At 31.7% G+C, this 18,118-nt stretch overlaps 1 protein-coding gene across 1 annotated transcript; it reads right to left on the bottom strand.

Annotated features, from left to right (window-relative positions):
• Positions 1-159: 159 nt before the first annotated feature.
• Positions 160-5,698, bottom strand: LOC107945106 (pentatricopeptide repeat-containing protein At1g05600). The gene is made up of 3 exons (XM_016878960.2): positions 5,453-5,698; positions 4,460-4,602; positions 160-2,053 (listed from the first exon to the last, which is right to left on the bottom strand). The coding sequence occupies exon 3, from the start codon at positions 1,816-1,818 to the stop codon at positions 316-318; it is 1,503 nt and encodes a 500-aa protein (XP_016734449.1). The 5' UTR covers positions 1,819-2,053; positions 4,460-4,602; positions 5,453-5,698; the 3' UTR covers positions 160-315.
• Between the last annotated feature and the right edge of the window lie 12,420 nt (positions 5,699-18,118).

The raw sequence follows: 18,118 nt of genomic DNA, 5'->3' as shown, positions 1-18,118 counted from the left end.
ACTTCAACCTAAACTTTGATTCGGTAACTTAAATTCCGATTCTATTTTGTAGACATTTAACATATGAGATTACATATTAAATCAATTTTAAACGTAATCCATAAAGAAAACATGCTTGTATATATGAAAATTGAGTTATCCCTCGTGCCAATAAAGAGCTGAGAAATTAGCATCATCAATTATCATTGATGGACAAATGAGTTTATTACTTCCGATTTGGAGAAATCAACAAACGTCCAGTTTTATTTTTGATCTAGTGGTTACTTCCGTTTGTTCCATACAATTTTAGCTTAGAAAGGGAGAAAACAGATACTCTTACAGGGTTAAACCGCCCTCATACCAAAAATCTATGTCACTCATTTTACAACACACACATGCAACCAATGAGTTCCATATTGAAATGTCCGGCAGCATCCCCTGACTAACCATCTCTTCTAACCAAATCACAGCTTCATATTGCCTACCCATTGAGCAAAGCCCCTTTATAAGTATGTTATAAGTTTCAGCACCAGGCCAATGAGATTTGATCAGCATCTCCTCCAAAACCCCACTTGCTTCAACAAATTTACCATCTTTGCACAACCCATTCACCAAAATGCTGTATGTTTCTTTGTCAGCTACACAACCAACCTGCTTGGCCATCTTCTTCAAATATCCAACAGCTACTTCTGAATCCCCTGCATTACAAACGCATTTCAGTACAATGTTATACAACCTGACACTTGGAACACATATTCCCTCTATCATATCCTCTTCAATTATTTTCACTACTTCACTAACTCTCCCTTTCTTACTCAAAGCTTCTGCCTTCGCTTCATACATGGACAATGATGGCCAAAACCCTCTCTTACGCATTTCATCAAGCACTTTCTCACCCTCATCCACTCTACCTTCACCATATAAATCAATGGCCATAGCACTGTAGCTACCCATACTAGGAACTCCACCTCCTATCAAGGCTTCATTAATCAAGCGTTTAGTGGCTTCTGAATCTTCCCCACCTCTACATTTACTTAAATCAAGTCGTTGTCGACGACTGTTAGGAGCCTTTAAACCCTTTCTCAAAACCTTGCCAAGAATTCCTAAAGCTTCTTCAACCTTCCCATTATCACATAAAGCATCCAATAAAATCCTATAAATCACGATATCTTCACCACTACCCTTTTGGGAAATCCTCCAAAACATTGAATATAGCAAATGGATAGCTTCATCTAACCTCCCATCATCACATAAACCCTTCATTAAAATCCGATAACTTTCTCTATCAGGGTAACAACCTTGAAAATCCATTTCTTGAAAAATATTCAAGGCAAGATCGGATTTTTTAAATTGACAAAGCCCTTCCATTAATAAGTTCAATGATTTCACCCGAGATTTCACTTCCAACCTCCAACAGTTATCCAAAAACAGCTTATGTGCTGCTTTAAAATTAGACTCCTTCAGCACTATTCCCAAAATGGTATTAAAAGATTCAGTAAAATTGACACAATTGAATTGAGGAATGCTGTTAAAGAGACTGACAGCCTCATTTACCATTCCAGCACTTGCAAAAGTTCTGATAGCCCCGACAAACACTGAGTCTTTGCACTCACAAGAATCGCCTTTCATTTGATCAATTACTTGCTTCATCTCTAAAATTCGACCAGAGTTCCCAAGAATGTTGATCATGGTGGCATAAACGGGACCATTGTGACGATAATTGGGGTATTTTTGTTGGGCTTGGTTGAAGATTTGGAGCGCAGTTAATGGGTTCTTTTGAGTTGATATAATTTGAGAGAGATGTGTTGGAGTTAAAAATCTTGGCCATCTAATGCTCATCGCCAGCTCAAGCTTCTTTTTGCAATTCAGAACTTGAAATTTGAGTTTTAATATCAGTGAGGCATTTAACCAAACAGCTGGACTACCAGTGAACTATTCTGGGGACTCGGGTATAAGGAGTTCCCCGTATTTCAAAATTTTCTCAAATAGTTGTGCTGCCCACCACTGGCGGCCACCGTCTCCGGCTGAAAAAGGCACCATAAGTTTTCTCTCCTTGAGCTCTAATATATACTACCTGTACATATATACACTCAATTAGATATTAACCAAAACGTAATGCATCAGAACTAACCAAAATATATTTATTCTATACCCTACACAATTTTTCTCTAAGTTTTCTCTAGTTTTTTCATGTGCTTGAAAAAACCTCATATCATGTCTAGATTTGAGAACCAAAATACTTGAAAAGAGAAATAAAGAGGCTTAACAGCATAGATAGCCATGTTCCAGGACAATGCTAATCTTATTTCAATTCTATTGATCAATCAATAAGGATGAAAAATCAAAATCAATCTCAATTTCGTTTAGCAGTAAAAACCCTATTAACCATCACCAACATATAATTAAAATTAAACAAATTACCATCACTCATGATGCCAATACCATAGAGTTATCAAACGAAACTTCTCAATATAAAAAGCTAAAAAACAGGATTACGGTCATTACAAATTAGTTAATTAGTTGTGATCTAAAGACCATTAAATAAAAATTAAACTAAATGGGTGAAAACTAAAGACCATTACTATTCATTAGTTTTGAGAAATTAATATTAGTATCATTTTATATATTGGAATGACTTAGAAGTCTTAATTGAAGCAACCAATATATACCAAGGTTCTTAGAATGGAGATTATGGAGTAAGGTATGAGTTAAGAACTTGTTTGATCATAGATAAAGTCAGTTATTTACTAACTTGTAACCTATCATCTAAAACTAAAGACAATAACAAAGAAGATTAAGGTATACGTTCATACTTGGCTTTTAAATATGTCATGACAATATAAATACATGTAACAAACAAGGCACAAAAAATAGCACTAAAAATAGCCTAGAACTTTAGGTAATTCCAATCATTGTTATACGATCTTTAGATCTGCTAAGAAACAAATGCAAGGCACTAAAAATTTGGAGGTGGTATCACAGTTCATGTTAGTCTTTTTATATACTTAATTAACCACCTATGGCTATTATTCAAGGTTCCAATTAGCAACAACATAAAAAGTGTCTCGTGACAAAGAGGACCCTAGTCTCGAAACTTGTACCCCAATGTCTTGAGACATATCATCATCGAAGCAAAAATACTTAAATAAGGAAGACCTGTCTTGAGACATATACTTGTTGTCACGAGATACATTGGATTTTTAATACTTCAGTTTGGATTTGAGTCCCATCTCCGTTTTCGACCCACGTAACCCCGAGACTTGATAAATGAGAATACTCTATATCTTTAATTCATGTCTTTGGATATAGATAATGATTGATTTGATTTGTATGACAATTTACATGATGAATTTGAAATGCTGCATTGAGTTAGTCAAGGTTGCTTCGGCAACCAAATGTGACCTCTCACACTTGGATCCGTCAACTAGATCGGGTGTAGAGTGTTACATTTAGTGTTTAACCAATTACCACAAGTCTTTAACAGCAGCATTATTTGAAGGCAAGCAGCAGCTATTCAGTGCAGCAAGTAATTGGCGGAAAATTGCAGAGCAAATGACAAAGTTAGCAGCAAACAGTGGGGAATTTTATTGGTACCATCATCAACTTTGAGTCATGACACCAGCCAAATAAAGAAGGCACCATTAGCTAAATATCTTGAGTATCTAATAATCTAAATGACCAAAATTGATTGAATGAATTTTATATTCAGAAAAAGGTTAGATCCGTTAAAATAATAAATCGGTCAAACAAATTGATAATCATTACATAATTTTATTTTTGTCCATGCATAAACATGGAATTTTCCTTGCAATTAAGAGTAAAACAGAATGTTTAATAACTTCAAGATATATGAGTATGTATCTATATATACTTGATTATTAATAATAGATCAAATTAAAATTATATGTATTTATTTTTAAAAAAGTAACACCCTTAAATTAAGTTTTGAGTTTACATGGATTAGTGGATGGGCTTCCTATTAATGCCTGATTCCCACAATGTCGCACCCACCATCAAGCTGACTCATTTTGCTATGGACTAATGGAGTGTTTGTCTTTGGATGGGTGCCTGCTTTCCTAAAGTTGCAACATGGGTTGAACTAAGGTATTCATAATACAACACCAGAACTTCTTCCAAATTTCTCATTCAATCTCAAGTCTTGGGTTTGATATAAAAAAATTAAAAATCTATATCCAATAAACTTATTTTTATTAAGATTATATGTTTTTATAGCTAAAATTAAATAAAAGTGACATAATTTGATTCATTAACAATATGATATACTATAAATCACATCAAACATCAAACTTCTTAACAGATTTTACAAAGCGGGAGAAGAATCAAAGGTTAATAGGTTACTAATAATAAAAAGTGACGAAAATTTAAAAGTACAAACAGTAATAAGAAGAATCATATTTTGTATTAGGTGATTTTGAATTTAGAAGTAGAAAAGAATATAATAACAACAATAGAGACTAACCTCAATCACCAACACTCCAGCTTTTCAATTCCACGTCTCTCCTTGAAGAAAACCCAAACTTTACACTAAAATACTTGAATAATTTTTCAATGTCATCAAGCTTTGAAGCTAACCCGCAAAACTAAAGCAAACCTAAATTAAATCTGACCCAAAAAATGAAGAACTTAGCATAACAAAAAATACCAAACTTCATAATTCACTGATATGTATACATATAAGCAATTAAAATTCTGTTTAACTGATTAAAAAACAAACGTATCATGCTTTAGAAAAGCAAAATAAGTTTATCAATAAAGCAGTGTTGTCAAAACAAAACTACTGAAATTCAATTACAACAAGCACCCTTACAGACCCAAAATTCAGATAAAATTTCAGCAGCAAATTCATTTCGGTACACCAGCAGACAACATAACAAGACAACCAAATTGCTAAATTATAACAGCAATTCCTAAGAAGCCAACGTAACAAGCCATTTTTTATGCAGAGAACTCTACTTGATGGAGATAGGAATCAAGTTCAAGAAGTTGAAGTCATCTACGAAGATGCGCATGATTAAAAAAATAAAGCAATTTTTTTCTTACAAAGATTGACAACTCTACTTCCGACTTATAACATTGTGACTATATTTGTTGCCTTGCCAGTTGCCAGCCAAAACAGTCAATTATTTTGCAAAAATGTATCAAACAAACTCAAGCCAAAAGACAGCATTTCCATCAAAAAAAGAAGAAAAAAGGAATAAGTCATAAGACAGTAAATTTTAATACTCGAAGACGAAAGAAGGCAAAAATCGAAAACAGCCTTGTTAGAAATCAACTGTTTTCCCTTCTCTTTATCTTTTAATTTCTTTGTTGTTGTTGTTGTTTTTTTTTTTTTTGCAATGGCCGGCGTATACAATAGAGGAAATTGAAGAGCGCCGACTGAAATCACACATCAGAATTTTTACTCATTCAGATTCGATTAATTAGAATGTTACAAAAGGACTAAATACTTCACCTTCGTCAATCCCGCGTATGAAGTACTCCACGACAAGAGAGAATAAATTGAAGTTCGACCAGCAGAGAAGAACCATACAAGGGCGGCACCAACGAGCAGGCACACCGACGAGGACGAAACTGAAGCTCCAGCGGCGAAGAAGAGACAGCGGGATGTGATTTGGGGTTTCATTTTAGACGGATTTTTGTTATTATTATTATTATTATCAAGTTTTTGGTTGTTGTACATTTGGCAAAATAAAATTACAGTAAAAGAAAATGTCATGTCATTTTAAATGCTTACACGGTTTACATGTTTAAAAAATAAAAATAAAATTATTTATTAAAGGAATCATCATTTAAACCGACGATTAATTTGGTCCGTCGGTAAAATATACTAAATTATTGATGCAATCCGTTGTGTAAATTATTTACCTTGACAGTTTCAAACCGTCAATATAAGACTGTCAATAAATTGTCAAAACTATTTTTTTGAAACAATTGAGGTCGACTTTGATTTTAAAAATAAAAAAAACGGAAGTTGTCACAAATCTTTTTTAATGATGTGTGATCGGGTCGCCTTGAAAAATAGTTATTTTAATAAACAATTTGATTTATTAAAACAACAATTTTGGTCTACGAAATTCAGAAAAAACGAGTTCGGGAGTCGGTTACGTACGAGGAAGGATTAGTACTCTCGTGACGCCCTAAATTAGTACCTAGTTGATTAATTAGTGTTTTAGTGTCGAAAATTGAAAATTTTGAAGAGATTTAAAATACAATCCTTTGTTAAAATATTAAAAATTTTCGATAAAGGGGCATATTTCACATTAATCGAGAACGAGAATTACGTCCTGTAAGTTAGGACACAATATCTTGAATTCTCGATACGAGAATAAATGCCAAAAAATTTACTTAATTGAAAGATATTCGATTATCTCGATTTTAGAAAAGACTATATTCCATAAGTTAGAATGCGATCTTTTATTAATTCTCAAGATTATTAAAAATTTATGCTTAAAAAAGGGTTCGTATATTTGAATTTGTCGAGAAAATCGAAACTCCGTAAGTTAGGGTACAACATTTTCAAATCTCAAAATACGAAGTGTTACTTATTTTAAAGTCATAATTTATCGAGTAAAATTAATGTAACACGAATTGGTAGATATAAAGTACGGTGCTGATATGCATAACAGAATAACAATAAATGCGATAATGTAAATAAAATAATACGAGCAAGACAAAAATAAGATAAATAAAAAAAAACAAACCAATTATATATGTAAAAAATAACAAGTAAATAAACAAATAAAAACTAAAACATTTTTTTAAATAATAAAGGACACATAAATAAATGAATAAATAAATAAACATTAAGTAAAAAATATAGAAATGAAATGAAAATCTAAAAAATACGATAAAATGAAAACAGTTTTAAATACTAAAGTACCAAGAAATAATCAGTACGTATTTAAAAAATATTAAAAATATAAAAATAAAATAAAACAATATATATAAGGAAAATAATAGTAGTAATAATAATATTACATTAATGAATTTAATAATAAAATAGCAAAAATAACAAAAAGGGGGCTAAATTGAACTTTAAAACATAAATTCAGGGCAAATCTGAAATAAATAAAAAGCATAAGGACCCAATAGAACGCGCGAATGACAATGAGGGACCAAATGGGCAATAATCTCCACCTTCCAAAATGGCGTCGTTTGAATGTGGACCAATTCGTAAATATAAATAAATTATAGGGCAAAATTAAAAAATGAAAGAAATTAAATTGTAAACAAATAAAAAAGCATAAGGGCCAAAAGCGCAAATAACCCAACAAGAAAAAACACGCGGATCCTCCTAGGCAGGTCGGGTCAACGCGCGGGCTGAGCTTCAAAACGTCGTCGTTTTTGCCTCTAGAATTAAGGCCCAAAACGGCGTCGTTTCAATCTTCTACATAAACTAAATTTTTTTAAAAAAAATTCATTTCTCCCCTTTTCTCTAAAAAAAATCAGAAAACACTCTCCCCCTCTCTCTCAACTCCCCTCTCCGGCCATGGCTCCGGCCGTCGGACCGCCATGGCGACCGCCGGTTGTCGGCGACGGCGCCGCCGTCCAGGATTGTCGAAAAATCGGCAAAAGCTATTTTTTTGGCTTTTCGACTCCCCGAACCCAAAAACGCTGTTTTTCATCGAAAATGACGAACCTCGGCCTCCCACGACGGCAAAACATGAAAAAGGGGTAAGCTTTCGATTCTTTTCTTTTATTTTCTTTGTTTTCTTCTTAAAAAAAAAGAAACGAAAAAGAAAAAAAATTGAAATCAAAAACTACCTTCAAAGTTTTGTTTGGATTTCAATCTCTATCTTTTTTTGTTCGAAATTTACTATATTTGTATTGATATTGTGTAAAAAATAAAAGTCCATTACATCATTCTGTTCGGACTCTTTATAGCCGAAGAAAAAAAATACAATGCTCTCCTCTTTTTCTCTGTCTGATGTTTGTTTTGCAGGTACAAGGGACAGCTGTGTACGAAGGTTGACGTGGCGGGAGTACAGAGGTGCTGACATGGGTGATGGCGGCAGCAGCTGAAGAGGGAGTTGGAAACCCTAGGGTTTCTGAATTAGATTAGGTCGTGGGCCACTAGGATTGTAATTTTTTTGGGTCTAATATATTTTGTAAATGGACTTTGGTTTATTATTTCTGATTTTCTTTGCTGGGCCCGAGCTAAAATTGGGCTCTACAAATAACATTTCTTTTAGCAAGGCACGAAAAGTTCTCTCTCCTCCTTTCTATCGAATTAGATTTATCTGAAAGACCTCAATTATCTTCAATTGGTCTAACTTCCAATCCAAGGACTAATCAGTAATTTTCTTCATTTTACTAATTAGTAAATTTTGTCCAATTTTCCCAATTATCTTCAATTTGGTCAAATTATCTTCAAAGGTTCTCTCTCCTTCTTTTTATCGAATTAGATTTATCTGAAAGACCCAAATTATCTTCAATTGGTCCAATTTCTTTCTCTATGAACTAATCAACAAAATTTTCCATTTCCCTAATTATCTTCAATTTGGTCCAATTTTTTATCTATTCAATAATTCAATTCAATTTATCAATTTCAAACATCTTATATCACCTTGTTATAAGTATATATCAGTTTAATTTTATTATTCAAATGTCCTTAAACTTTTACATTTTATTAATTTAGTTCATTATACCAAAACACATGTAACTTCCAAATTCAAACTCCAAATTTTTGAGCCAATTTTTAATACATACTGTTAAAGTTGTCCATTATCAAAAATTACAAAAATTTCAACTCAATTTTACATTTTAGTCCATATGAACAAAACTAGCTTTCAATTTTTACAATTTAACCCATTAATCAATTCTAAGCTATTATTTCAATACCAAAAACTCCACAATTAAAAAATGGCAACATCTCTAAACTTTAATAATTTTAAAAACAAAAACACAGTTTAACTAGATCAAACTACAATGATCCCAAAAATATAAAAATTATTAAAAATATGTGAGAAAAAGCTCACCATGCAAAGCTTCCAAGTTTGACTGAAGCTAGAAGTTTTCAAATCTCTTTTATTTTCTAGTCTTCGTGAGAAAGATGGTAAATAGTGATAAGGATGGCTTTCTTTCTTTTTAATTTTTTTAACATATAATATAAATTAATAAAACATTGTTTTGATGAAATTTCCACTTAAAAGTTATACATCACCGTCCACCACTGTTTAAAAAGAGATTAATTGAAACTTTAATCTCTAAGCATTTATTAACTAAGCATCTTAATTAATAAAAATCAATACCTATTAATTTTTACGACTTTTATGATTTAGTCTTTATACCTTAATTAACTACTAATTTGTCAAAATTATCTATCCAAAATTTAATTCACCCATATAATAACTCTGTAAATATTTAAAAATATTTACAGACCCAATTTACGTAAACGAGGTCTCAATACCTTATTTTTCAAAATCACTTACTTCAGGATCAAACCACTTCTATTTTAATTAACCGTCCAATTAGTAAAATTTATCAAATCAAAATTCATTATAACACTGTATTTGAATCGTAAATATTAAATAATAATATTTACGAACTCACTCGTTGGAATTGTGGTCCCAAAACCACTGTTTCCGACACCACTAAAAAACGGATTGTTATAGATCCGATCGTTACACTCCGCAAGCAATAATCTACAAGTAAAGGAAGACAACAGTAAGCATTTTGAGGGCTTAGTAAGCTCATACAAAAATGAACTTAACTCACCTAAGGTTTATATCAAATTAATCAATAGAAATGCAAAGATGCATAACATACGTTTCTTTAACATCTCTAAGCTCCCTTGTACATGTTTACAACACAACCAACAAGTTAGTACATTGATATAATACGATCAAAGTATTCAAATCACATATGTGTACAACCATACCAAATAGTTTCATGCTATTTCAACATATACATTTATAAACATATCAACTAAGTTCATTATTAATCTTTCCAATCATTTCCCTTCTATTTTACTAACATTTTCACCCGAAGAACTATAGTAAATTAATTTTGGATACACGGGATTGATTTGCTCACACAAGTTGTATAATTCACACAAAATGTAAGTCAAGATTGTTCATATAAGTGTTATCCGATGCTGCTTGCGCAAGCTATATAGAATCTGCAACATATGCTAGATCTCAATCATCTATAACTAGGTCCCTGACTAGCACTTGATCTGTATCACTTGGGTCTGCTCACACAAGTTGTAGGTTAGGATTGTTTAGCATTATTTGATGCTTCTTGCACAAGCTGTAGAAAATTCACAACATATGTTGGATCCCAGCCATCGATAACTAAGTCCTTGACCAGTCAAAAAGCCGAAAGCTCAAACTAGTTTTTCCTTATCTTTACCTCTACTTGTAGAAGGTCTTATCGATTCTGATGCTTCAACAAAGTAAATCAAACAACAAGACAATCAACATTTAGCCAAATACTCACTTCAAACAATCCAAAAACACAAGCCTAAGTTAGGTTCTCTTTTGACCGAAACCTTCGACATAGAAAACTTAAAATTCAAATATCTCGGTCTTTACTTAATCTTTCACCTAAAACCAATTCCATTCATCTATTTAATCACCTACGACTAATTCTCAACCCTTAAACTATAAAAAACTACTCAATTCATGGTATCGACTTTTTTGACATATTTTTGGCTATTTTCCAAAAATTCATTAAACCTCAAGAAATCTTTAACGAAACTTCAAATTAAGTTTAGAAACCTCTTAATCATGTCCAAAATAATTGAAAAACACTTTCAAATCACGTTTTTACTCAAAATCCTGAAATCCACCATTAACGAGCCAATTTTTGACTTCTATTCAAAACATGCGATTTAATGGCTAAAAACTTGGTTTTAAAGACTAAATAACATTTAAAACTATTTGGGAGTTGAATTGTTACCTTAGATGATGAAAAACTGAGCGTTTGATCGAAAACTTGAAAAACCAACAAGCTTGACAATAGAGGAAACTATGGGATTTTTGGGTGTTTCCCTTAACTTATATGGAGGTTTATGACTAGGAGGATGATAGAAATTAAAGGAATAAAGTTTAGGAATCAAAATTGGAAGATTTGTGCTTAGGAAACTCAAGGGGCGGCAACACTAAAATATAAAGGAGAAACTATCATGACCTTAATATAAATTGAGGGGAAAATAGGGTGTTTTTAAAATTTTGGTTTAATTGCCTTTTAAAAACTCAAAATTTAGACCCTTTAACAAATCAATCATTATTTCAAAATTGATGATTTTTCAAACACCTTTTTCAAAAATTGACTTGATTTTTCTAAAAACCACAATTGAAAACATTACCGATATACCATGTCGCAAAATTCAAAACACTCTAAGGCTAAAATCTCTAAAATACCCTTAAAACTCCTAGGCCCTATTTTGAGGTGTTACACTTCTCCATGGGTTCCACGAATTGGGCCAGATCAAGTGGGTCAAATGAGGCCCATTTAATTAATTGACCTCCATGGGCATTCCGTGCGCAATGGGCATGGGTTTTGATCAGCGGCTCGTGACACTAGAACATTCCCTTACACCTCTAGAATAGAGCAAATGCCATAATAACATTATTATAAATCCATCAAGGAAACCATCACATCAAGTCCAACCTCATTTGATGATCCCAACTCCCTAATATCACGAATCCCCAATAAGGTCAAATCCAATGCACACCCTAAAACGAGCTTAAGTTTGGACTCTATAAAGAGATCATCATAAGACAAGGTTCTACTCCATGCTCTTCTCTGTTTGAGTAAATTTTCTCAATATATATATTTTTAACTTAAGAATAGAATAAAATGGGATGCAATAAGATGATTACAAATGAGGGGGATGACCTCTATTTATAGTTGAGCTCCCCTAGACCCAACGGTATAGATTTAACTATACCAATGAGTGGGATTAGTGTTTATCTACTAGATGAGAGTCCTAAGAAATTTAAAATCTATACATCTTTATCCATTAAGATTTACATTAATTACCCTGGTAATTATAGTTTTATTAGAGTTTTTAACTGGGCCACCAAGGTTTCAAGTAGATGAATTTCTTCATGAGTTCCACGAATCGGGCCAAATCAAGCGAGTCAAATGAGCCTTATTTAATCAGTTGACCTCCATGGGACGTTCTGTGTTCAATGGTCACAGGTTGTGATCTGCAGCCCGTGACACTAGAACATTCCCTTACACCTTTAGAATAAAGTATATGCCATAATAGCATCACTGTAAATCCATTAAGGACAACCATCACATCAAGTCCAATCTCATTTGATGATCCCAACTTCCTAAGTTCACCAATCCCTAAGAAGGTCAAATCCAATGCACACTCTAAAATGAGCTTAGGGTTGGACTCAATAAAGAGATCATCATGAGGTAAGGTCCTACTCCAATCCCTTCTTCCTTTAAAAAGGGAGGCAAGCAACCATCAACTACCAAAACTCTACTCTTAACATTCTCCATCCACCATCCTTCAATGTTTTTAAATCGAACCGATGGTCGAACTGATCAAGCCACCCGTTCGATCCGATTAAAAAATTATTAAAAATTAAAAAAAAATCATTTCAACTGATTTTTTAACTAGTTCAAATGGTCGATACCTATTTTCAGTCTAATTGATTTAAAGTCATTCTTTGGACCGGTACCTCGACCGATCCAATTCAAACATCCTTGCCATACTTAGCGGTTATTTGCATCCCTATGTTGTAAATTGCCACAACAAGCCACCCCATACTTGTATGTTGTAATAGATTCAAAAAGTGAGAATCAGACATATCCAATTTAAATTTTTTCCAAAAAAATTATATCTTGTTTTGTTACCAAACTTAAGAGTAGAGGCTTTCAAAAAATTGTATTACTTGTTATATTTCAAGGATCTTGATTCAAAATCAAATTCATATTCTAGATTCCGTGAACGAAACAGAAAGATTAAATTTTTGGGAAAAATAAAAAAAAATATTATACCCCTAAAAATAAACCCTTGGCGATGGCTACCCTAAATCTGAGAATTTGAGAAGCGCGATGAAAAAGCGCTTTTAAAAAACTTGGTTTAAGATTTAAGTGTTTAATATTGCTGTCAAAAAGTACTTTTAAGAAATAAAATATTCATTTTAGAAATGATATTGTAAAATAAAAACATATGCATTTAAATGATGTTCAAATTCCTTAATATTATGATAACTTAGTAAAAATATAAAAAATAATTTATTGAATCTCATTATTATTTTAATATATGAAATATAAAATTTAAATATTTTTAAGAAAATAATATTAATTATTTATAAAATTTAATTTGAATATATAAACTAAAATTTAAATATCAAAATACAATCATTATAAATTCAAATACAAAATATTATATAGTTGGAATAAATTTTAATAAAAAAATAATTGTATACCCAATATAAATATTATATAAAATACATTAGATTATAAATGAGGGTTGAAAATATCATTTGACTCCAAAAGTATTTTTCTCCAAATGCAATAGTTTTTGTGTTTAGATTCAACACACTTTTCAAAAGCAATTTTGATTTAAAAAGCTGTGTGTTTAGCATTGCTTATGGCTCAATAAATTTAAGTCCAATACAAATATTATATAAAATATATTAAATTATAAATAAGAGTTAAAAAGATTCTTTGACTCCGAAAATATTTTTTTTTCCAAACGCAATAGCTTTTGGGTTTGGATTGAAAAACAAATTTAATTTAAAAAATGGCCGGTCCAATATAAATATTATATAAAATACATTAGATTATAAATAAGAGTTAAAAATATCCTTGGACTCCAAAAGTGTTTTTTTTTACGAACGTAATAGCTTTTGGGTTTGGATTGAAAATCAATTTTAACTTAAAAAATAATCTGTTTTGTATTGCTTATGACTCAATAAATTCAGATCCTATATAAATATTATATAAAATACATTAGATTATAAATAAGAGTTAAAAACATCTTTGACTCCAGAAGTGTTTTTTTTTTCAAACACAATAGCTTTTGGGTTTGGATTGAAAAACAATTTTAACTTCACAAATAGCCTGTTTTGTATTGCTTATGACTCAATAAATAAGAGTTAAAAATACATTCTTCTTTTTTAACTCTAAAACACAATAACAATAGATATTTAAATTAATTGGCACCTTAAACCGGATCCAAATGAATATTCAAATATCAACCACTACATTAATCGGACCGCTTGAAGTCCAACAGCAAATTGAGAAAGAAAACAAATTTTAAAACCCAAATGCTCAACTTTGACATTAAAATATTAATTAGTTCTACACAATTCTTAAGTATAGTGAATGAGTAGAAATGAGTATGGTTGTATCGATTACACGCTCTTTATTTATAACATCTTCTACTTTGTGTTGTCAATTAGTGCCGTTTGATTAGCATCTAAAACCACTTGTGCTAGATCCCAAAAAAAGACTGTTTTGTTCTTTAAATCTTGGCAACCCAATTTCCCCCCAAGGAAGAAGATGATGACCCTTCTTATAATAACCCACCTACGCCCACATTCCCATAAATGTCAGGGAAAACTACCATTATAATTCATCTCTAACCTTTGTAAACTTAGATTTTTATTCCACATCATATCACTTGGTTAACTGAATCATCAAATAAAAATCATTTCATAATAATCCAAAAATAAACATCACTTAAATTCTTGAAATTTAGTGTTAATGTGTTATTGGTAATAATCCTTTATACCCTAAATTTGTATTTGTACAAGTGTTGCAATAATTTTACAAAAGATAAAAGGAAGAAGGGTTGTAAAAAAATTTGTACAATTTCATACATGTATTATTCCTTTCATGTAATTAAATTAGTGAATCCGCTACACATGAATTCACATGTGTTTTAATAATATTAATTATAGTAAACCTTTTGTTTTCTACGACATAGGAAAGGAGTTTTATTTTTTTATTATTGGATAAATTACTTATTTAATTATTTATATAGTTTAAATATGGTTTTGGTCACTGCATTTTAAAAGTTATGATATAATAATTAATATTATTGATTTATTACATTTTAATCATTTAATTATCAATAACAATGTAACTAGCTGACGTGGCACATAATGTTTATATTAAACGAAAATTTTAGAAGAAGTAGAACAATTAGCCCATATATATATTTTCTTTTTCAACAATTTAATTTAATTTAATTCTTTAATTTTCTTTAATTTCCTTCTTTTCTTCTTCTCCCATTCTCTAACCATTACTAAATAATAAATGGCAAATTGATCTCCACTGTGCAGTAAACCAAATCACCATTCTTTTCATCTTCATTTACCTTTCCATATATAGATAGAAAACAAAGGAAGGGAGGGTGAGAGAAATATATGGTGTTGTGAAAGAATGAGCCAAGAGGAGTTACGATATTTGCTTTGGATTTTTTTTTTGGGGAAGGGTTGGTTCTTCTCTTGGAGTCGGGCTGGTTTTTCTTCGGTATGGGGCGAGGCGGTCTCGTGTTTGTTATCAGACTTTCACATCCTCAATACCTCTTTTTTTATTTCTTACCTTTATGCTAATTTTGCTTAATTCTTAATTAATTGCATTGATTACAATTAATCAATTCTTGTAAGTTCAAAGTTGGTGATTGGTGATCTATTTAACAATTCATCTGGATCAACTATTGGCTAAAGCCTAAACTACCCTTTACACACACAAATATTTGCAGCCCCGTTGAACCGAAATGGTTACAAATCAATCTCCCCAAAGATACCTCACTTTCATTCAAACAAATCTCTCCAAATAATACTTAGAAAAGTGTCACAAAATTATCCAATAAAATAACAAAATACAAAAATCAAAGACACTCAAAAACTGCTCTCAAAGTGATGCCAAACAATAACCTTTTTATAGGCTCTATTCAAGTAAACATTAAGTTGATATGTGACTGCTCCTCAGTGCACGTGACCGAGGTAGATGAGCAATGCAAACAAATATAAAGAAGTGTGTGTACTTCAAGCATACAGGTCAAATTGTAGCATAGTTTAAATTACAACGTAATATAGAACTATTCCAAGGATTGTACACAAGGGAGGGATAAACTAAAGTCGAATTAAACAGGAGTAAAGAACGTGCAAAGCGAAGTCTAAATAGTTATTTATCTAATCACTATAGTACGGCTGATCATAAAATACAGATGAAAAACTTATTATTAACTAAAAAGGACCTAATTGTAAAAATTACAAAAAATTGCAAATGAATTACGCAAGACTGTCAACTAGGAGTTGATGAATTTCCATGGTCGCGATTAATCTCAACTTAGGGATTTTTATCGATAACTTCTTAACTGGTCTAATTAATACTTTTCGGCCTATAATTTTACCATTTATGATTTAGTCCAATTTATCTTTCGACCTGATGGATCTAAACAAGATAATTGAACCGATTCCGGGTAAATTCTCATTTACCTAAATTTTCACCTAAAGTTGTCAATTCTAGGTTTTTACCGTTATTCAATTTAGTCTTATTATTTAGTTTAAACCCTAATTTCGATTAATCACTCCCACTTCAATAAACCAACTTCCTGATGAATTTAGTTACTACCCATCACAATTCTACCATACCCACTTAACTTATAAGGCACTTAATAGATTTAACAATGAAGAAATAAAAGGGTTCAGAGATGCTTAATAGCTGATTGATGGATTCTAATTGTGGAGATTGTGTTGGAGCGGAAACTAAAATTCTCATAGATGGATTTGCTTGATCACTCTTGAAGATAATAAATAATCCACATGAATAAAATTAATGAAAAATTAACTTATCTAAATAATGAACGAAATTGCAAGTCTAAAATTGTTGGAAAACTAAAATCAAAATAACAACTTTGTAGAGAATCCTTAAAACTAAACTACTTAACAACTACTAACTATAAAATGTCCCTCTAATCATGTTTGTAAAGTAGTATTTATAATAATTTTAAGGTTTGACCTAATTTGGACAACTCTACCCTAAGTTACACTTAAATTTTTGATTGCATAGACTGAAACGCCCCTTCAAATTTTAGGTCCGTCGAGCTTTAATGTCGCGACACCATAGGTCTGGTGTCGCGGCGTTCCTGGCAATTTGCTCGATCCTTTGTAGGGTGGCTAGGGTGTCACAATTTTGCCTCTCAGTGCTGTGACTTCGCAGCAACATTGTGATCAACTTTCACCTCTAGCTATTTTCATGAGTGTCGCGACTTTACTTGTCAATGTTGCAACCTTCAGTATTCAATGTCACAACTTTAGCCACAATCCACCTGCAATATTGATGTTTCTCGAAACTCTCATCTCAGGTGCATGTTCAGCTTCAATGTCATGACTTCATGTCTTCAATGTTGTGACATTTTGAGTAGTCCCCTAACATCTATTTCATTTGGCTCAAGTCATTTCTTGCACCAACTACATTACTTAGAACACATTAGGCACGATTGACCTGCCATAATTTGTAGTGGTAGATTAGGTACTTTCTGTCACTTAACGAGCTTGTTTTTCAGCCTTTTTACATACTTTTTACGCATTTTTAGTTTTATTAGCTTAGATTTAATTTCTTGCAAAATAAACGTTTTTACATAATAAATTTGAGTTAGTTGACCTATTGGGTCAATACAAGTCTTAAGATAGTTTCAACAAGTTAATTGAGTGTGCAAGACACCTATTTTCAAGCCTAAAAGCATCGAGAATCGCAACCGGGTCGCAACACGAGCTTTCGGGGTCACAACACAGCGGAACAAACTCTAGATGGGAGATTCAAATTTGTGTGTTGTGACACGCATAAGATGGATGGCTAAAATTAATTAAGGGTGTTCTCATCCGCACAATCCATATTTAGCATAATTAAGGCTTGTAATTGACCTAATTAAGCAACTAACTTTGCCTATAAATAGCAAGACTTATGCTAAGCTATGGGAGGCTGATTGGGAAGTCGTTTTTAGGTTTTAGTTAGTAGATTTAATTATAGTTAGGATTTTAATTAGATTTTATTTTATTTTGAAAAACAATTTATTTCTTATTCTTCGACTTAGATTCAATTTGAGTCCAAGCCTTTGTTATTAAGTGTTTAGTATTTTTCTTTCACTTTTCGCTTTTCAACATCGATATCTTGTTAGCTGTTAAAGGAATTC

The sequence above is a fragment of the Gossypium hirsutum genome, chromosome D12 (genome assembly GCF_007990345.1).
Source record: "Gossypium hirsutum isolate 1008001.06 chromosome D12, Gossypium_hirsutum_v2.1, whole genome shotgun sequence".
In the NCBI taxonomy this organism is placed as follows: Eukaryota; Viridiplantae; Streptophyta; class Magnoliopsida; order Malvales; family Malvaceae; genus Gossypium; species Gossypium hirsutum.
Note: the sequence above shows the minus strand (reverse complement) of the source record. Positions and strands in the feature narration are given on the sequence as shown.

Bases quoted from the DNA above. Each gene is read 5' to 3' on its own strand.
- LOC107945106 (XM_016878960.2), bottom strand. From the start codon at position 1,818: ATGAGCATTAGATGGCCAAGATTTTTAACTCCAACACATCTCTCTCAA.